Source organism: Pungitius pungitius, chromosome 2 (assembly GCF_949316345.1).
Source record: "Pungitius pungitius chromosome 2, fPunPun2.1, whole genome shotgun sequence".
NCBI lineage: Eukaryota > Metazoa > Chordata > Actinopteri > Perciformes > Gasterosteidae > Pungitius > Pungitius pungitius.
In genome coordinates, this window is record NC_084901.1 from 8,307,248 (window position 1) to 8,326,297 (window position 19,050).

At 47.1% G+C, this 19,050-nt stretch overlaps 3 protein-coding genes across 5 annotated transcripts; 1 reads left to right on the plus strand and 2 right to left on the minus strand.

The window, feature by feature from the left end:
- Positions 1 to 4,842: 4,842 nt before the first annotated feature.
- creld2 (cysteine-rich with EGF-like domains 2) lies at positions 4,843 to 8,558 on the minus strand. Its single transcript, XM_037462521.2, has 10 exons — positions 8,178 to 8,558; positions 7,935 to 8,017; positions 7,546 to 7,656; positions 7,367 to 7,458; positions 7,068 to 7,244; positions 6,839 to 6,937; positions 6,644 to 6,727; positions 6,423 to 6,518; positions 5,427 to 5,567; positions 4,843 to 5,172 (listed from the first exon to the last, which is right to left on the minus strand). Exons 1-10 carry the CDS (start codon positions 8,319 to 8,321, stop codon positions 5,114 to 5,116), a joined length of 1,086 nt encoding a protein of 361 aa, XP_037318418.2. The 5' UTR covers positions 8,322 to 8,558; the 3' UTR covers positions 4,843 to 5,113.
- A 275-nt stretch (positions 8,559 to 8,833) lies between these two features.
- Positions 8,834 to 11,983, plus strand: alg12 (ALG12 alpha-1,6-mannosyltransferase). Its single transcript, XM_062560303.1, has 9 exons — positions 8,834 to 9,019; positions 9,410 to 9,542; positions 9,626 to 9,799; positions 9,894 to 10,088; positions 10,196 to 10,298; positions 10,441 to 10,665; positions 10,856 to 11,025; positions 11,389 to 11,464; positions 11,556 to 11,983. The coding sequence occupies exons 1-9, from the start codon at positions 8,861 to 8,863 to the stop codon at positions 11,782 to 11,784; spliced, it is 1,464 nt and encodes a 487-aa protein (XP_062416287.1). The 5' UTR covers positions 8,834 to 8,860; the 3' UTR covers positions 11,785 to 11,983.
- A 55-nt stretch (positions 11,984 to 12,038) lies between these two features.
- zbed4 (zinc finger, BED-type containing 4) lies at positions 12,039 to 19,005 on the minus strand. Of its 3 annotated transcripts, none has more exons than XM_037460017.2 (2): positions 18,829 to 19,005; positions 12,039 to 16,856 (listed from the first exon to the last, which is right to left on the minus strand). In XM_037460017.2, the coding sequence occupies exon 2, from the start codon at positions 16,670 to 16,672 to the stop codon at positions 12,851 to 12,853; it is 3,822 nt and encodes a 1,273-aa protein (XP_037315914.2). In that variant the 5' UTR covers positions 16,673 to 16,856; positions 18,829 to 19,005; the 3' UTR covers positions 12,039 to 12,850. The 3 variants fall into 3 exon arrangements, with proteins under 3 accessions (XP_037315914.2, XP_037315915.2, XP_037315916.2); XM_037460018.2 differs by lacking the exon at positions 18,829 to 19,005 and adding an exon at positions 18,701 to 18,802; XM_037460019.2 differs by lacking the exon at positions 18,829 to 19,005 and adding an exon at positions 17,750 to 18,034.
- Between the last annotated feature and the right edge of the window lie 45 nt (positions 19,006 to 19,050).

Consider the following 19,050-nt stretch of genomic DNA (forward strand, 5'->3'; position numbering starts at 1 on the left):
CAGCTGGTTGTAGAGAAGGAGGTTTGAGAAGCATTTGAAGTTGTGTCCAACAGTGAGGGCCTCAATGCCTTTGATGTGGGCAGCCAGCCAGTCTTTAATGTTACAGGTAAAAAAAAAAGGTCTATTAAGAGCCAAAGATCCAGTTTTACAATCTTAGTATGAAGTAGGTCACACTATCACCTACACAGTGGCACATACACCTATTGTGGTTAGATGGAATAGGACCATAAGAAAAGCAGGACACTGTACGTAACCTCAAGCCCACGCCTCAAATCACAGAACCTGTTGAGTATCAACGTCTGGTTGTGTTTTTGACGATGCCAAATTCAAATTTGCAGAGTTCAAACAGGACATACGATAAATATATTGCACCAAAAAGAGACCCAAAGCTGGTCAGCAAAAAGCGCAGCTGCCTCAACTGTTTGTCGGTTCACAGGACTGGAATGCAAGCAGTGTGTCTAGGACACCGTTTTTTAAGTACTTGTTTTGGGGAATTAGCACCAGGTGTTGGCTTACATTCATTTCAGGCTTACATTCATTTCAGTGGGGCTAACAAGAGCTTTTCTCCAGTGGGGAGTTTGCAACCACAGGCCGAATATAAATATGTTATGTTATCCGTTACCTAAGCCTTTGGAACTCGGGGGCCAAGTCTCCGTAAGAGGCACCTGGGGGCAAAGACCCAAAAGTCTGTTTAAGGGCATGTTAAACGCAGACTGAGCCGCGCCGCTTCCCCTTGCCCTGAGGTTCATTTTTGTGTAGTGGTACACTTGCTCCACTAAAAGAAGTACTCTCTCTCCCAGATTCATTTTTGCTTGGAAAATCAGGTTTCCTTGATCCCCCAACTCCACCTACGAAAACCGAATAAACTCAACCAAGCTTCTTGTAACCTGAGTGCAGTAAACAAGGCTAACAATGCGCCGCAGAGAAGTGATTTATTCATGTGCTACTCTTCCTCTGACCTTCCCACCTTACCTTCCATCAAAACAATGATTTTTTTTAGGAGGCAGGACTGCGGCATCGCTTTAGAGGCAGATCAAAGTCGCCCTCCCTGTCTCTTCTCATTCCTGATGGGTGTAAGAGACCACAGGCCAGACGATGCCGTCCTACTTTAAAGCACCAAACACACACACACACACGCACACGCTCATGCCGAATCTCATCATGCTGTCAAGCCGGCTTACACACACATATATGCCTCCTCGTTGCAGACAGACGCACACACAGACATGGGCGCTGGCTTTGAGCTCAAACAAAGGTGAGTAACATCAATCCGTCCTACCTGTCTGTGAAATCTGTGTGCAACCAAGAGTGTGCCAGCTGGCAAAATGCGGGATGATTTTCCTCTGTGGTACATTTTAACAACAATGCCTGTCCATCCACTGCCTCGTAAACAGCAGTTCTACGTATATATATCCAGTGGAAGGTATGCACAATATAGGCCTTTCGTGGTGGCAGAAAGAAAACAACTCCTTAGTTGTGACTAAACGAACCGACGGGGCAACATAACATGCTGAATAATTCAAAGTGTTTGGATTGGTTTTACACACGTATTGAGCCGAAGAGTCCCAGGTAGAATGTCATTTTCTCATGACGGAGAACAACAGTGGGGTTTTTCTCATGCATTATTTCTGTGTCGCCTCAAGCCTGCTGCCTTCAGTGCAGCTGGACCACCGCTTCGACCAAAAAGAAGGATCGGGATGGCGTAAATAATTAACATTCACGCTCCCTGTTTGCTCCTCTTAAAAGGCAATTGGATTTCTCCCAGCTAATCAATCCAAACACATGTTCAATTAAATATGATGCTTGATTCAGTAGAGTTAAACAACCCTAATGTACTTTTATCTTTTATGCGTAGCAAGAGAATCGGCAGTTATATCTCACAACATGAACAACATACTTTAGTAATTATGCAATTTTTTTTTCCATTACTATTCAGACGATCAAAAGTTGTTTAAATAGTACTATTGATATTAATCTTTTATAGTTTCAGCTCAACATCTCTGCATGTTTATAGAAGCTGATGATTTGATTCGGGAAACCAAAGATACCCGACTGAAACGGAGATGAAAAAAGCATTTTAGTGACAAACCCCCGTAGAAATATCAACAGACACTAAACCTTTGAGTGTTTTTCAGCCCACTGTTTGCCCTGCTATGTCACAGTTTGAGCTCAGTTTCACAGCTCTCCTCGACCCCATTACGTTTTAAGGAAAGTGAAAGCTAGGTGGGTGAACCTAATGGATCATTTAGACATCACAAGTGAGATTTTTTCCCTTAAAAGTACGCGGACACCTAAATGGAGCAAATGGGAGAGTGTATATCAGAATTAAACTTTACAGGGAGGCTTGAGATGCAATTGAAACGGAATGCTCAGGTCTGTGAAATCCAGCATTTGGGTTCCTCCGTGTTGCAGAGGTCACACAGGCCTGCAAATTTACCAGCGTTCTATCTTTTGCATGCAACATAAATTCCCAATTTCCCCTCTTTAACCTCAAGCTACACATGAGGCCCCCAGATGTTCTCGAGCTGACGCTTTCACTTCCCGCCAAAAAGTCTGCATTTCATCCAGCCCATTGGAGCAGGAGCGCCGGCGTCGGTTCATTCACCTCCGCAACGAACACCGCCGTGAGAATCTATATTGCTGCACTGGGGGTCTGCTCTGCGGAGTTTCCAATTTGTCTGGCTTAGTCGCTGGCGGTCGAGCGTCCGAAGCTGGGGGGGGAGGGGGGAGGGGAGGGGGGATTCATTAAGGGCAGCAAGTTTAAGGAGAGCATGACATCAGAGGCGGTGCAGGCCACTGACAGCTGAACAAAAGCACATGGTGCCACATCTGGCTTCTAGTTTAGCATGCAGTTTTGCTCACCACTATGATCATCTCAGTCCCACCGCCTTTCAACGGAACAAAGAAGATTGTTGTCTAAGGGTAGGCTTGGGAAAACAGCTAGGAAATTTTACACCTGATGAATGAGGATGAGAGGTCGCCCTTTCGAGCCAGGCAGTAGGGGGCAGCGTGCCTTGGCCTGCTGGGGGGGAAAAAAAGGTGGGTATCTCTGAATGGAGGTGATTGTCATTTGAATGCTCTGCGGGCTCCCGGGATTCCTTAGCGACCCCGTCAGTGTCCTCGGAGTCACCCCGCTCCATCTGGAGCTCGCTCCTGCTCCACAGCTGAGATTTACAGGCAGAAGAAAACCACCACAAAGTCAAGAGAAAAGAGCAGGGTGCCCCTTCCAACCGCAGAGCATCGGTGCACACGCACGTGACCAACACACACACACACACACACACACACACACACACCGGTCGCTCGGTGCACGTTTTATGGGATGTAAGGATGCACAAACAATGCACAAACAGGCGAGCACTGTGGTAGGAGAGTTGCCTCAGAAAGATACAAAAAGCTTGGAGCACTGTGCTCAGGTCCAAGTTCAGGTGGAGTATATTATCTTGATTCCAGCTTGAATCACCATATTGCCGCTGCACTGCTTAAAAGAAGGGACTTTTGTTGGGATTACTCACAGTAGACCCGGCCACTCAGCACAGGCCTGCTGCGACCTGATCACAAACCTCCCTGGTTGAGCCGATTCTATCACTGAGGTGTTGAAAGTGGAGAGACTGTATCGTTTCCAAGCCGTGAAGCATCATAACAGACATTTCTCCGGTCTGTCCTCTAGACAACGCCTATATGGGTGTTCTAGCGTCAGTAGTAAGTACACTGACTCATGCATTAGTCATGCTGACTCGTGTTCGCTCTTGTTGGGTCCTCATATTCTCTCATAAAGATAAAGATACAAAGATAAACCTTTTCATCCTTGAGCTACTGATAACTGTATTTTGCTGCTTTGGCACAGTTTCTCTCTCCATCTCTTGCCCTTGTTATTTAATTGTGTTGAAAAAAAAACATTAATTTGGTTGATTGCTATCTTTCAGAAGATTGATACCAATTCATCTTTTTACGCCAAAAGGGGCAGACTGTTGGCTTAGCTGAACAAAGAGACTGGAAACGGGAGGAAACGGCAAGCTTGGCTCCATCCGACGGCAAATCCTGTTTAATCTTTACTAAACCAACGCTGGAAAGTGTGTTAATGAGTGAGCCCAAAAGTGACAAATAGTTACTTTTGGAAGGACGCAAAACTAGCTGTCAGTCATTTTAAATGTGTCTCTACTCAATGGTTTTCAATAACTGTACATCTGATTAAAAACCTTTCCATGCCTTGGTGTGTGTGTGTGTGTGTGTGTGGTGGTGGTGGTGGGGGGGGGGGGGGGGTCTTTGCTCCCTCACCAGCAGCTCAGTCAGGTCTCAACTGGCTTTCTACTCCTCCAGCTTGGGAAGCCTGGAGTCCGAACAGCTGACATCATCCCGCAGGAAGCCGGATTACAAGGTGAGACCTGGGTTAGAAAAAAATGCGTTGATCCAGACGGGGCCACAGGAAGGTCCAAAAAGACTTGAGTGGACCCGAGTGGAGCTGCAGACTTTCAAGTCGGTGATAGAACAGCTTTTGTGAGTTCTGCTTGAAAAAAAAACAAAAAAAACGCTGTGCTTAATACAGAATGATTCCCGACAGTGAAACACACTCAACTATCAAGAAATGGCTATGAGACATGAGGATGAAGAATGAACAGTGAGACACAATAGTTAGTCCTCTCCAGGTCCATTTCAGGAGAGTACTCGGCTATGCAAGTCTCCATATTGTATATGGCAACACTGCCACCATGTGGTCATAGTCGATCCCTGCCACACACAGCGTCATTTCCACCTGCTAACTTAGCCCATTGCACTACATACAATATAAAACTTGTATGAGGGAAATATACACACCCCTGTTGAAATGAATTCACCTTAAAGTATATTTAATTCAACTTTATTGGACCTTTGTTTTTAAAACAACAAAATAAAGACAACAAGTGGTACTTTGATCAGACCACAGGAAGCAACAAAGACCTGGGTATTGAGGGCATAAAATGTCTGTTTTTGTCCATTAATCCATGATCCACTGCTGGAGAAAAACTTGCTTGGCCAGCACAAGTGCATCTTGTACATTTAGCACATGTACTCGACATATTAAAAATGCGTGTCTTCAGATGTGCAGAGTTCCTGATGCGTCTCGGTCTTTGAATCAAAGCTCCAGGTGTGCACTCGTGGTCGTCTCAGACGCTTCTGACTCCTCTTCTTTTTCTGATGAGTCAAAGCAGGAAAATAAAATAAATTAATCATCTAAAATATTTCAAGCCTAAAAAGGTTTCCCTTTTAATATTAATAATATTCTTGTGAAGCTTCAGTCTCGTCAATGGAGGGATAGAGCAGAGCATACATTTCTATAAAAAAGGCATGACTAAACTTTCTCAAGAGTTTACTTCCAAAAAGTCTGCAGCTAAATTCAACAACCTGTGAGGCACAAATATTATGACAACAGCAACAGTGATCCTCACCAGGCTGCATCGTTTGGACACACTCGCCCTCTTGCTTCTCATAACCACTGGAGCAGATGCACACATGGCTGCCTTCAGTGTTGACACACTGCTCGTGTTCTTTGGTGCATACGGCCTCTGGCTGGGAACACTCGTCAACATCTGGAAAACACAACAACGTGGCGTTACAGCGACCTGACTGAAACCAAGCTCTCTTCCGATGATGTTGCCCACCGACCGAAAGAGAGAGAGAGAGAGAGAGAGCGCCGGCGAGATCCTCCTTGTGGCAGTGGCACGCAATAACAGGTCTGTGACAGTCTCCGGTAAATCAGTGGACACGTCGTAGCAGGCGTCACAACAGCGAGCCGAGTGGCCGAAAAATAAGTTTGATGATTTATGACTTTAGTTGAGACACCTGAGCGAATTACTATTTTTGTTTCTCATTCATTTTATTTAAGTTACTTATAACAATCGAATAAAATACTGAAATAAACCCTCCATTTCATTATCATTTAAATATATATTTATAAAACCGTTTTCAAATTAAAATCTATAAAGAGTTCAAACACATGTGAAAATATCTTCCCTCTTCCTCTGCTTGCGTGTCTATGTATTGTAGGTTCTGACAACTGTTGACTAGTACGGACTACTGCTGGCCCTCCTCTGAGAAAACGCTGCCCCACAATTTATTGTGGCACAGCATTAAAAGAAACAAACAGGCCCATGTTAATAAAATCCGCCATCGTAGAATACTGTAGCCTAGTTTAAAAAAGGCACCAAAAAGAATTTTACTGCAGCCAATGTGATTATAAAAATAAATAAAAATCAATCCGTCTCCAGCTGAAAATAGTCCCTCCAAGGAAGTGTTGGCTTTGAAAAACTAGATTGCTTTTCAGCAGACAGTGCCTTCTCTAGTTTAATTGTTATTAATATTGCAATAGACATAAAATGGGTCTTTTGCATGCATTCCACTAGGTCAACAAACAGCCTTCAAATAGCCAAGTATTTACATTGTACCTGTGCAGGTGCCCTCTGTGTCTTGGTACCCGGTGGCACAAGCCTGGCACTTATCAGGACCGGCCCCGGTGCAACCGGAGCACACTTTGTCACAAGCTGTGAAGGACAAAGACATTTAGTATGATAGCAGAAATACACATTACACTAGCTATATTCCATCATGCAGTATCGTTCATTTTGTCCAAATTTTACAGAAAAAAAAAACAAACCAAAGTAATTACCTGCACAGGAGTAAGAGCCTTGCGTGTTAAGGCAGTATTGATCTTCCTCACACGGGGAAGGGTCTGCGGAGCACTCGTTTACATCTGTAACACGTTAGATGTACTGCAGTGAGGTCGACAGTGGTGTACCCAGAAATAACCCCCAAACCCTCTTTTGTCCTTCACTAGACGGTGCGTTTACACTGGTCCTCATACCGACACAAGCTTCGTCGTCGTCGTCCTGCCAGCCGTCCTTGCACTCATCACAGTCCCGATTGGTCGCTCCAGTGCAGGTTTTGCAGGAAGGGTCACATTCTGTACGAGAACAGATTTCACTACTCGCTCTTTACCCTCGTGTGCGAATGAAGTGAAGTGTCGGCATCAAGGAAAAAGCCGGTGGGGCTGGGGCAGCCGCTTGTTCACTTGAGGAGCGTCCAAAGTGTACCTGTGCACAGAGAGAAGGTGGCGTTCCTCACTTCGTTGAAGTAGCCGTCGATGCAGTCCAGGCAGAACTCCCCTTCATAGGCGTCGTCACAGCTGCACTTTCCGTTGCCTCCGCGAGTTCCGTCTCCATCACACTGTCCGTTTCCGTGACAAGGTGAATCAGAGCCGCCGACACAGGCTTTCAGAAATATAAACAAAAATCAGAAACAAAAACTAAACAACAACATATTCAACCACTTTCTGCATCAGGTCCGTGCGTTTAACGCTTTACTTTCATACAAAAAGGACATCTATTCCCACCTTTGCAGTCCGGTCCAAACGTTCCCGTCGGACAGCACACTTTGATGGTGTCGATGCAGAACCATTTACGCAGATCAGGATGTTTTGTTTTCCTGAATCAAAATGGAAAAAGGGAGAGATTTGACACTTTTCAAACCGGGCGTTACACTTTGACGACATTTGCATCGACAGTCACCCACCTCTTGAACCACCAGGTCTCTAAATGGTCTTCGTGCTCCTCCAGCATGTGGTTGCACTCGAAGCTGCTGCTGTCACACAGCCCCTCCACGATCTCCATCAGACGGATCTCGCTGTGAAAGAGGCAACCAGGTGAATGGATAGAAGTTTAACATGTTAAAAAAAAAAAAAAGGATGGAGAACTGTGTGTGTTGCACAGGTTTGTGGGCCTTGCAAAAGAGTGGCAAAAGACTTTTGCCTGAGCCGCGAGCAGAGCAAGCTCATGTAGTACAACCATGATGAGCTTATAGCAGTACAAACAGACAGCAACTATGGTGCAAAGCAAACACAGCTCTGAGGACGGTCTCCCCGTGGCAGGGTGACCCGGACCGGACAGGATGGACTGTCTCACCTCGTCTCATATTTAGACAGCGTTCTCTCCTCCCAGTCGGTATTCCCCCCTCCGAAGTTCTGCCGCGCTGTTCTGTCAAAGCCCTAAATGACAGAAATGGTGTTGTTATTCCCACGGAAAAAAATCGGGAAGGTTGTGAATAAGAAGTGGCAAGTATTTGGCTCAAATTAAGACAGCTGGGCACATTCACAATATCAGAGCAAGATAATGACAAGCAAACCACAGAAAGTCATGGTCGCTTACCTTGTTGAAATTATCGGTGATTTGCTGACAGGTGGAACAGGCGCTTTTTAAATCCTTCTTGGCGTCAGTGACTTGAAAAAGTAAAATAAAAGTTACACAGGAAAATAGCCGCAGGAGCAGCAGCTTTGGACCGTTGGGCAGCATCTTAGCAGATCAATTGGGACACCGTTTCATATGAGCACACACATTAAAGCCACACGCAAGGCAGCTATCGGCTAATATTGAAGCTAAGCAAGGTTCAACACCTCGAAATAAGCTATTGCTGACATTAAATCCACGTTAGCGTTGTCGATGCAAAACGCTATCAAGTAGTATTTACATGCCGGTTATTGAAAAAACGGTGCGGCTTTAGACTTCCGCGTCAGCCTCTTGTTCGAATTGTGGCTTGTGATGATTGGCTGAGATGTACTGTCATAAAACGTACAACCAATCACAAGCCGACACGCGCGGGACGTGCAGCTCGTTCCTTTTTTGTAACCTCCTTTCCCATGCGGGAAATTGTGGATGTTTAGTTGCAGTATTTAACACAATTTAATTAGAATTGTTTTGTGACTTTGAAAATACAATTTAAAAATGTACTTACCATAAGAAATATTGAAAATTTGTATTTTTAGCAATATGACAACAATGAATTTCCAGTTCACTTCCTGTACTAACCGGAAGTTATACAGATCTCTGCTATCATGGCTGAAAAAAAGAATGTTTTGGGGCTGCCACTGCTGTTCTTATTAATAACAGTGGCTCTTTTGCATTTACTAATTTGTCCATTTACGAAAGTTGAGGAAAGCTTTAATTTACAAGCTGCACACGACATTCTGTATCACAGAATCAACTTTGACAAGGTAAGGTAAGCAGGTAATCGATGGCATCCCTGTTTGATGCTGGTAGTAAGCGTGCTAACAGGCTAACTAGATTGTATGTTTGTATTTTAGAGCTCCGCAGTTGTGTGTTTTATTGTAAAATCCATTAAACACCACCAGGGTACATTTCTGATTTATTCATGTATTGTGTAGGGATAGTAATGCAAAATTATCCCTTCTATAATTAATATATTATTTAATCATACTGCTTTTAGAAAGTATAGAGCATCAAGGGCATATTGAGCTCCATGACAGCTGGGTGAACTCCCACCGCTGTTGAAAGCCATGTCACATGATTGAGAGCTCCAGATTTGCTGTATCGGGTCGGGCTGTTAAGACGTCATTGAGAACAGAGCCCTCGCTGTCTTCCAGTATGACCATCATGAGTTTCCCGGTGTGGTGCCTCGAACTTTCCTCGGCCCTCTGGTCCTCTCAGTGCTCTGCTCCCCAGTCGTGTTTCTGTCCTCTCTGCTGGACGCGCCGAAATTCTACACCCAGCTGACAGGTAGACTTTTCCATCACCTCACTGAATGTCACTGAAGTGATCTCAGACGATTCAAACCCCCACCCCCCATGTGCTGTCTGCAGTCCGGGCGACCCTGGGAGTGTGTGTCGTCGCTGCACTGTGGCACATGCAGAAGGAGGCGAGGAGGCAGTTTGGCTCCACGGTTGCAGGGCTCTTTTGTCTGACGTGTGCTTCTCAGTTTCACCTCATGTTCTACAGCACCAGGACGCTCCCTAACATATTTGCACTGCCGCTGGGTAAGAGACCGCGCGTGGGTCGGAGTCATTATGAACCCGAGACTCTGGATTATTCTGTCCTCCAAAATAAGTGCTTTTCTCATTTTCTTTTCAGTTCTCGTGGCGTTCACATCTTGGATGGCTCAGAAACATGGCCGGTTCGTCGGCCTCTCTGCTTTCGTCATCATCGTGTTCCGGGCGGAGCTCTGCATCTTCCTGGGTCTGATGTTACTCCTCTCATTGCTGAGCAGGAAGCTGGGGCTACTGCAGCTGCTTTACTACGCTGTTCCTGCTGGGGTCTTGTCACTGGGTGAGTAGTTACTATGTATATATTAATCAATGTAATATGTATATAATATTAATATAACACACTGAGGAAATCAAAGGAGCCATTTACTATTTTTGTGTTTTTTACAGCTTTGACGGTGGCCGTTGACACCATCTTTTGGAGGAAATTGTTGTGGCCTGAAGGTCAGGTTTTGTGGTACAACACTATCCTCAACCAAAGTTCCAACTGGGGAATATCCTTTCATTTCGTCGAATACACCCACGTGTGTGAATTTACTTTCACTTTACTTTCACTGAAAATGGTAAAAAAAAAAAGAAAAGAAAAAAGAGCAATCGTCACTCCGCGGTTCTCCTTGACTTCCTTCTCCCCAGTAAACCTTTCCGTTTCTGTGGTACTTTTACTCTGCCTTGCCCCGCGGCCTGGGCTGCACGCTGCCGTTCGTCCCCCTCGGCCTGATTGACCGGCGGATGAGGCTGCTGCTGCTGCCCACCGTGGGCTTCATCCTCACCTACTCGCTCCTCCCCCACAAGGAGCTGCGCTTCATCATATACACGTTCCCCGTGCTCAGCCTGGTGGCTGCTCGAGGCTGTTCTTTCATGTGAGCGAAAGCGTATTACCCCAATGCTTGCTTTTAAGAACAAAGGATGGGAAATACTCATTGTATTGGTATCTGTTGACTTGTTAAAGCGGCAGCAGCGACTTATCGGACTTGGCTCGTTGATGCTGAGTAGCTATTTTCCAGATGTTGATCATTATCAACAGTTCCCTCTCTCTCTTTTGTTCTTTAGTCTGTGCAACTACCAGAAATCCTGGATGTATAAACTGGGCTCTGCAGTTGTGGTTGGCCAGCTTTTTATCAACGCGGCGTACTCCAGTGTTAGTCTATATGTTTCCCACCACAACTACCCAGGGGGACGAGGAATGCTGGAGCTGCACCGGTTGTTGCCAGTCACAACAGGTTGAAATCACTTTCTGCATATTTTTTAATTGCATAAATCTTCTAAAAAACTTAATTCTTACCACCTTTTTCTTATTAAAAAATGATCATATGTAGTATGCAAGTTTGAAGCTATTTTTTAAATGGCCCTTTAATTAATTACATTTTTCTTGATTAAACATCATTAATGATGAGCATGTCACTGTAAACCATATTAGTATTTGTTTATTCAATGGATCCCACTTAGCTGATAGCACTCAGCCAATCAGCTGCAGAATGATGATTTGTATTCATTTGGAACTCTCACTAATCATAATATACATAGACTATTGAGTCTTTGAAGGCCTGGTTCTCACATTGTCACACTACCTTTTGTCCACTCAGATGTCTTTGTTCACATTGACACCTACTCTGCTGAAACGGGAGTATCTCGCTTCTTGGAGCAGAACAAAAACTGGAGGTTAGGGAATTTAATTTTTGAACAAAGAAATCTGTCCAAAAGAATGTACACAAAATTCAAATTGCAATCATCACTGTATTCTGTTCAACAGATATGACAAACGTGAGGACCTGATTCTGAAGAATGCCGACATGAAAATGTACACGCACCTCGTGATGGAGGCTAACGTCACCAAGATAAAACGGCTCCAGGGCACCCACCAGCCTCTGGCCTTCATTGCAGGCTACAGCAACATCGCCCTCAACATGTTTCACATCCCGCCTGTCAGCGTGCAATTAGCGAGAAAAACTGTGCTCATGGAGAGAAAGACTGCAACCTAACGCCACGGAGAGGGACTCCTACGTTAGTGTTTCTATGTGACCACAACAGAGTGCTACCAATGTAGAGTAATAATATGACAGGTTTACGGATTCTGCTTCAGTCTTCTTACGCTGGATTGCATATGATGAATTTTTGTATTGCTGGCAGGTGTTATTTGAATATTTTTGATATTTTATAAACCAATACAGTTGAAACTCATGCGTGTCATCAATGGTACATTAAATTATAGCCCCAACCAAAGAAAACTCTGCAATATTGCATAAGGAAAACCTTTATTTAAAAATGACCAAGATTTCCATGGTTCCAGTCTCAATGCTAAAACATTTATCAAATTAGTTTCAGAAGCCATTTGATATAAAAAAAAGGTACAGTACATTTTTACTCAATAAACCCATAATTTAATCCCCTGGACATAAACTTAAATTGTGCTTAAGAGACAAATTGTATATTCCAAACCAACTGCTTATTCTGAAAATACAGCAATATTTTACACAATTTTATTTAAAACATTTCAACAAGTAAAAAAAACATCTATTTCTAAATGACAGTACCATGAGCTACAATTTCACAATGAAAATTAAATAACATTAACTTAAAACATCTTTCAGTCACAGCATTTATTTTTGGGCCATGTTTTCATTGAGAAAACAACTCTGCATCCATCTTTAATACACAATAATCAAAAAGCATCCTGACGTGATCTGTGTCATTTTAACAAAAATATTTACAGCATTTTGACCTGAAGTAGTTTTGGATAAGGCACAAGGAGAGAGTCGACACAGGAAAAAAAAAACAAAAAAACCCACATTGATTAACAAGCAACCAACCCCTACAGCTAGAAAAACCCTCCCTCCCTGATACACTTGAGACTTTTTCATCACAACAGCTCCAAAGTGTTTTAACAGTAGTACACGGAATAAAATAAATCCTCCAAATCTGGCCTTTGCAGTGAGAATCGGTTTATAAATTCACTTTTCTTTACATATTTCCCCCCCCGGCGGCTAAGCCCCGTTTCACAGCTCTGCAACTTGGTCCTTCGATGAGGGAGTTAATGCTCCACAGTGATCAGTACTGAAAATAAATCAACGGGAGGTTGACTTTGAGGAACAGCAGACCCTCCATGTTTTCCAGCAAAGGCCTGTGTTGATTCAGGGCACAGTTGACACTGGCTGTGCTGAAAAGCGTCTCCGCCGGGACGATGCTGGGGGGGCAGCCCACGTAACGGGCGGCTACTTTGGCGAGGTTGGGCCACAGGAACTTTTTCAGGTTCCAGTAGTCGAGGGGGTCACAGCTTTGATCTAATATGTCTTCCTCGAGGTACTCCAGCACCGCCAGCTCAGAGGACTTTGGCTTCTCCTCGTGCTTTATCTTCTGCCGGATGTCAGCCATCAGGGACCACAGGCTGTCCTTGCTCGGCTGCGGGGGGGAGGAGGAGGAGGCGGAGGGGGCGGTGGCGGTGGCGGCGGCGGCTGCTTCGCCGCAGCCGTTGTGCAGCGGCGGCTTCGCTTCCGCGAGTGAGGTAGACGAGGACAACTCCAGCTCCCCGATCAGGTCTTGTTTGCACCGCTCCGCCTCCTCCTCGGTGAACAGCGACGTCTTGTACCGCGGGTCCAGCATGGTCGCCCAGGTGTACCGCGGGTCGTGCAGGGTCTCTGACATCTGGCCCACCATGGCGTCCTTCAGGGACACCAGCATGTTGTCGATGCCCACGGTCTCGTCGAACAGCAGGTCGATCTTCCGGTTGAGGATGTGGATGAGCGGGATCACCTGTCCCAGGGTGGCGGTGCGGTTGCTCATCTCGCCGCAGGCGACCTCGAAAGGCTTCAGTGCGTTGCAGATGGACAACATCACCTCCCACTGGTCACTGCTGATTATTTCCCTGAAATTGCACTCGACCGACATCTCGTCGATGGCTTTCTTCTGCTCCACCAGCCGCTCCAGCATGAAAAAGGACGTCCGCCACTTGGAGGGGACGTCCTGGATCAGCTGGTTTTCCGGCAGCTGGTGCAGCCTCTGGAGCTCCGCCAGCTTCTCCTTGGCCTTCGCCGAGCGGTGCACGCGCTCGCAGATCTTCCGCGCGATACTCAGGAGGTTCTGCACCATCCGCTGGCTCTTTATGGCTTCGCTAACAATGAGGTCGATGGTGTGTCCGAAACACTGCAGGGTGGCGTGGCCGTAGTCCTCCAGGGTGTTCCGGACGGTGGTGTTGTCGGTGACCGTGAACCCCCGTTTCAGCCCCGAGGAGGCGACCCAGGATTCCCACAGATACTCCAGCTGCTTTGGGATGTCGTGCATATCGTGGTCGCAGTCGATCTGCGAGACGCTCAGGAGAGCCGAGCAGTGGAAGTCCTGACCCGGGGGTCTGACGCTGGACTCGTACGTCGCCCAGTGTGCAGTGAGGGTCAGGTATTCCCTCGTCTGGCTGCTGACCCAAATACTCGTCGTGAAGTGGACGACGCCACTCTCCGCCTCCTTCAGGTGGGTCAGCACCACGTCCTTCACCCTTTCGTACATGTCTGGTATGGCAGTGCTGGTGAAGTACGAGGAAAGGGGTAGAGAATACTGCGGCTGGAGGTACTCGAGTAGTCGGTTCAGTCCAGCGTTCTCCACCAGGGCCGATGGCTGAAGATCCAGTGCGAGCATTTCTGCGATAAGTTTGGTGATTTTTTTGGCAACCGGGTGGTGTTCGTCGAAGCGCTCGGCGTTCTGTTCCACTGCGTAAGCAGAAGTGTCCATGAGCTCCTGCTTGATGTGAATTTCCGCGGGCGGCACGTCACCTGAGATAGCATTGTTACTTTCAAGAAAATGTCCGTGAAACCTCTGCATGTGCCTGAAGAGGCAGCTGGTGCCGAGGTTGGTAGTCTTTTTGCCTCTGCTAATTGTGCGGCCACAGTGCAAACAAACCACCTTGGTGGGGTCGGTGGGCGAAATGGAGAAATGGTTCCACAGTTTTGACGTCTTTTTGCTGAAAACTGGCAGTGTTTGTGGCTTTTTCTTACTGGTGGGGCTTTCAGTTTCTTTGGTTGAAACTGCATCCGCCGCGGGGAGCGTTGCGTAGGGATGAGGGGAGGAGTCCGTCTCATCCGCGCCTTTTTGGTTTTTGAGGACGTCTGGGTGGCGTCTCATCAGATGCCTCATCAGGCAGCTGGTGCCAAAGTCCCCCCGTTTCCCCCGGCTGATGACGCATGGACAGTAACGGCACAGTGCTTTTAGCTGGTCCACCGGCGACACGATGAAATGGTGCCACACTTCGGACTTGACCCGTTTCATGAGCATCTTGTTCTGCTGGAACACCGAGTGATCCGGATTGAGGCTCGGGCCCTCGGAGAGGCCGCACGGGGAGACGGCCAGGGCCGTGTCCTCCCCCTGGGCTTTAAGGGGCACACCGAGAGAGGGTTCCTGCCCCGACAGATTCAGCACCTCCTCGCACTCCTGTTTTATATCCATGCTTTCCTCTGTGCTTTGGGGTAATTCATCGGCTGCGGTTTCGGGGGAGGATGGAAGAAGGGGCGATTCCTTTTTCACTTCCAGGGGCTCCTGTAGTTGTGTGCGGGACAGCAGTGAGGGCGGGTTCGTGTACGGCGGGGGAATGTGGTTGCCCAGTCCGTTTTCCTCGATGACCACTTCTTTGTGGGCCCTCCACATGTGACGAATGAGGCAGCTCGTCCCGAGGTCTTTCCCGTTTTTCCCCCGACTGAACTCGTTCATGCAGTGGATACATACGGCTTTGGAATTGTCGGCGGGCGACAGGTAGAAGTGTTTCCACACGGCCGACCGCCGACGGGAGCTGGAGCTTTTCGGGGTCCCCGGGGCGCGCTCGGGCCCGCCGTCGCACACGTCTTCGAGGTTGTTGTCGTTGGAATGTGAGGACGAGAGCGCGCCGCCGCCGCCGTCGTCGCCGCCGTTTGCATTCGGTTCCAGTTTTGGTTCTACTTCGGGCAACACTTCTTTGGATGACGGGTCGGAATTTTCGGCCGAGGAGGTGGACGGCGAAGTGTTCTTTGAGGCAGAAGAGATGACGCTGTTGGCCAAGTCTCCATTTTTTGGTGAGTTCGGGGATGGAGGTATCAAAGAGGAGGCGAAGGAGCTGGCCAGATGGTTCGAGGACACGTCCGCGCCGTCCGGCAGGAGCACGGTGGGGTGAGCCCTCCGCACGTGCCTCATCAAACAACTTGTGCTGAGGTCTTTCTCGTTCTTGCCCCGGCTGAACTCTTTCATGCAGTATAAACAGATTGCTTTGGTACCGTCTCGCGGCGATATGCAGAAATGATTCCACGCAGGAGACTTCTTCCTCGGGTTGGTGTTACTCCTCATAGACGACAGGAGGCTCTGCGTGACAGCGTCCATGGCAACATCATAAAGGGTGCTTGTGTATCCACTAAATAAATTGCTGTACTCGTCACCATCTCTAGTTACGAAAGGGCCAACGGAGGTGCCAAACCCGAGCCCTTCATCCTCCTGGGCTTCCTCCTCCATACCGTTGGTGTCCTCATTCTCCTCTTTGATATGCAGAGTTTCTTCATTCCCATTTTCATAGCTTTCATTCTCCGCATTTCCCTCAGTGTCGTTGTTTAGGCATGTGTTTGACAGAGTGGGAGAAGTGGGATCCGTCTCACTCGCCTTGTCTGACTCCAACTCTTTGTCATCGGGGGGAGATGAAGGGGGCGAAGAGGGAGAGTCTCTATCCAGTGTTACTGAGGAGCAAGCAGGCGACTTTGCATCCGTGGCCTCGTGCGGCTTGATGCTGTAGGATTTGAAAACGTAGCCATCCTGGCCCTCAATTTTCAGGCACGTCCCCTTGGCCTCTCTCTTTTTACTTTCCATGGAGCCATTGGTTTCGCTGATTATATCCTCACTCATGTGACACACCTCTTCCTCCCCATCCATGGCAGCAGCCCAAGGGTTTTCGAAGAACAGTCAGGTCTGCTTTGTCGAATGTGATTAGTTTTTTTTAGGCGTAGTCATCGACGCTGCAGCTCTCAAGCAGGCGTCGTCAATAGTGTGCGCTGCTCCGGGACGTGGGGTGCTCGCTTGTCCCTCTCCATTTATGACTGAAGTACTCCCACACGACCTAAAGAAGGGCGAGAAAGAGAGAGAAAGAGAGAGAAAAAAAATAATTATCAAACTGTAAGTAGAAATAACCGGCAATACCGGTATTCTGCAGTAACACATCCGTGTCGTCTTGTTCCTATCTTCTAAATCGGATTGAACGGGCTCTTTGTGCCGGGTATTGCGGGCACACACACACACAGTGTAGTGCGTTGAAAAGTCACAACTGCAGCTCTAAAATCTAGTTTTACAAACTGCAGGTATCGTCATCTTTAACGCTCACCTAGAAATGTTAAAAAGTTGCTAATTGACAAGCACCGCCCGAGCGCAGAATGAGAGTCAGCTTACAGGGAACTCTACTTCTGCAGCCCTTCCAAGAACAGGCTCATGCGCAGCTCCCGTGTGTCATGTGCTTATCATAAAACTCCATCAAATAGATTCCTAACGTATTGCACAGAAGTGTTGCCTAATTATGTAACCGTTCTGGAAAGCAAAAGCAAAGCCCTGTACTTAATCATGCCCACGAATACTCCTTTGCCACTTGTTTAAACTGAATGCAAATGGTTCCTATGAATTAAAATAATACTTAACACCAAAATATTTATAATTTTAATTTTAGAACCGCATCTGTAAATCTATCACTGCGTCATGGTACATTAGATCTATGTGTGACTGACAATGTGCAACAACTCTTAAGCATTAAAACACTAACGATTAGCGGATTAATCAGCTTTGCAGTATTATCTGGTTGAAAAAGAACCCAGTGATGTGGTTTGTGGAGTAAATACTCAGATCCTATAAAACAAACCTGCACAAAAAGGTTATAATACATCCACGAGACTGCGTTTCTTATAAGTAATAAAGCTGGTAACTATAGGAATAAGGTGTGTATTTGGTAAACAAATCTCTCTGTACCTTGATCGGGTCCAATTTTGTCTGCCAAGAACGACAGGTGCCTCATTCTACACGCTTCTTAAAGTCCATGCGTCATTATTTTAGTGAGTAAGTGATATAAAAGGACCGATGCCATCAAGTTCAAGCGTCGTTATACACGTAGTTGAGGCAACAGTCCTTAAAAGACACACATTTGTGTTTGTAGTTGCAATGCAGATATAAATCCAATATATCGAACGTTGAGTTGTAAAAGGTTTAGAGGGCAGTGTTCATCCGAGACTCAAGCACCGCTAACATTACCCTCAGGCAGAAGCACTCTCATTCAAATAATGTCCCATACATCTCACGAATGTGAAACATTACCCAATGCGATATTCTTTTTTTTTTTTAATTTCATTTCAAAAGTTTAGTGGTGAACGGAAGAAAACAAACGACGTTGGGACACTTCCTAAAGTGAGCAATGACAAACACTTTTCCGGGTTCGACACGCAGAGGCGAGAGAGGGCAGCAGAAAAATAGCCATCGCTGGCTAGCCTTCAACGTCACATATTACACCCACACACCGGCTCCAAAATGAGCCTCCACGCACCGGCTTTCACCTCAGCGGAGGTGAACAGCAAGTAGTGCCCGACCCGAGAGCCGGGCAGCCCGCGAGCGGGTCAGAATTCAACGTGTTTGGGAAACATTGGCATCGGTTAGGCTGAATCGTTAGTAAACACCGCGGCGGCTACCCCGGTGCTAACCGGGCTAGCATCGGGGGTTAATGAACACAAAAACAACACGCGTTTTCTTCGCGTCGTCTCGTCGATTCGTGGCACAAATCCCGGAGGGAAAACGCATGTCCCGCAACTGTCCCACGAAACGCCGCGACGGTCCGTCAAGCCGCCCCCCCCCCTCCTTTCGGACCGCACCACGGAGGCTAGCTGGTTAGCTGCCAGCTAGGCCACACAGACAGGACACACAGTAGCTAACCTGGCGAGGCAGAACCCAGCCGCGGCGATACACGAACCACACGGGATCCGAATGAGACCGCCTCTCACCACGACGTCCCGGCCGCAATAAACCCTCCCCGGACGCCCGCGTGTGCTGGGAAGACTTACTGCGAAGTAGCGCGGTGGGATCACTGGGTTTCGGACTCCCGGACGGTTAAATATGACACATTTGATTGATCCGGAGGGGGGGTTCACTTTGTTGCTTTTGTCTCCTGGCTTGCTCGCAGTTCACGTTCGGCCGAAGCAGCTCCACACAGCGTCGGACGGAAGGAACATGTTTTAATGATGTCATCGGGCGTAAGGGTCCCGGGGAGGAGGGGGGGGTGTCAC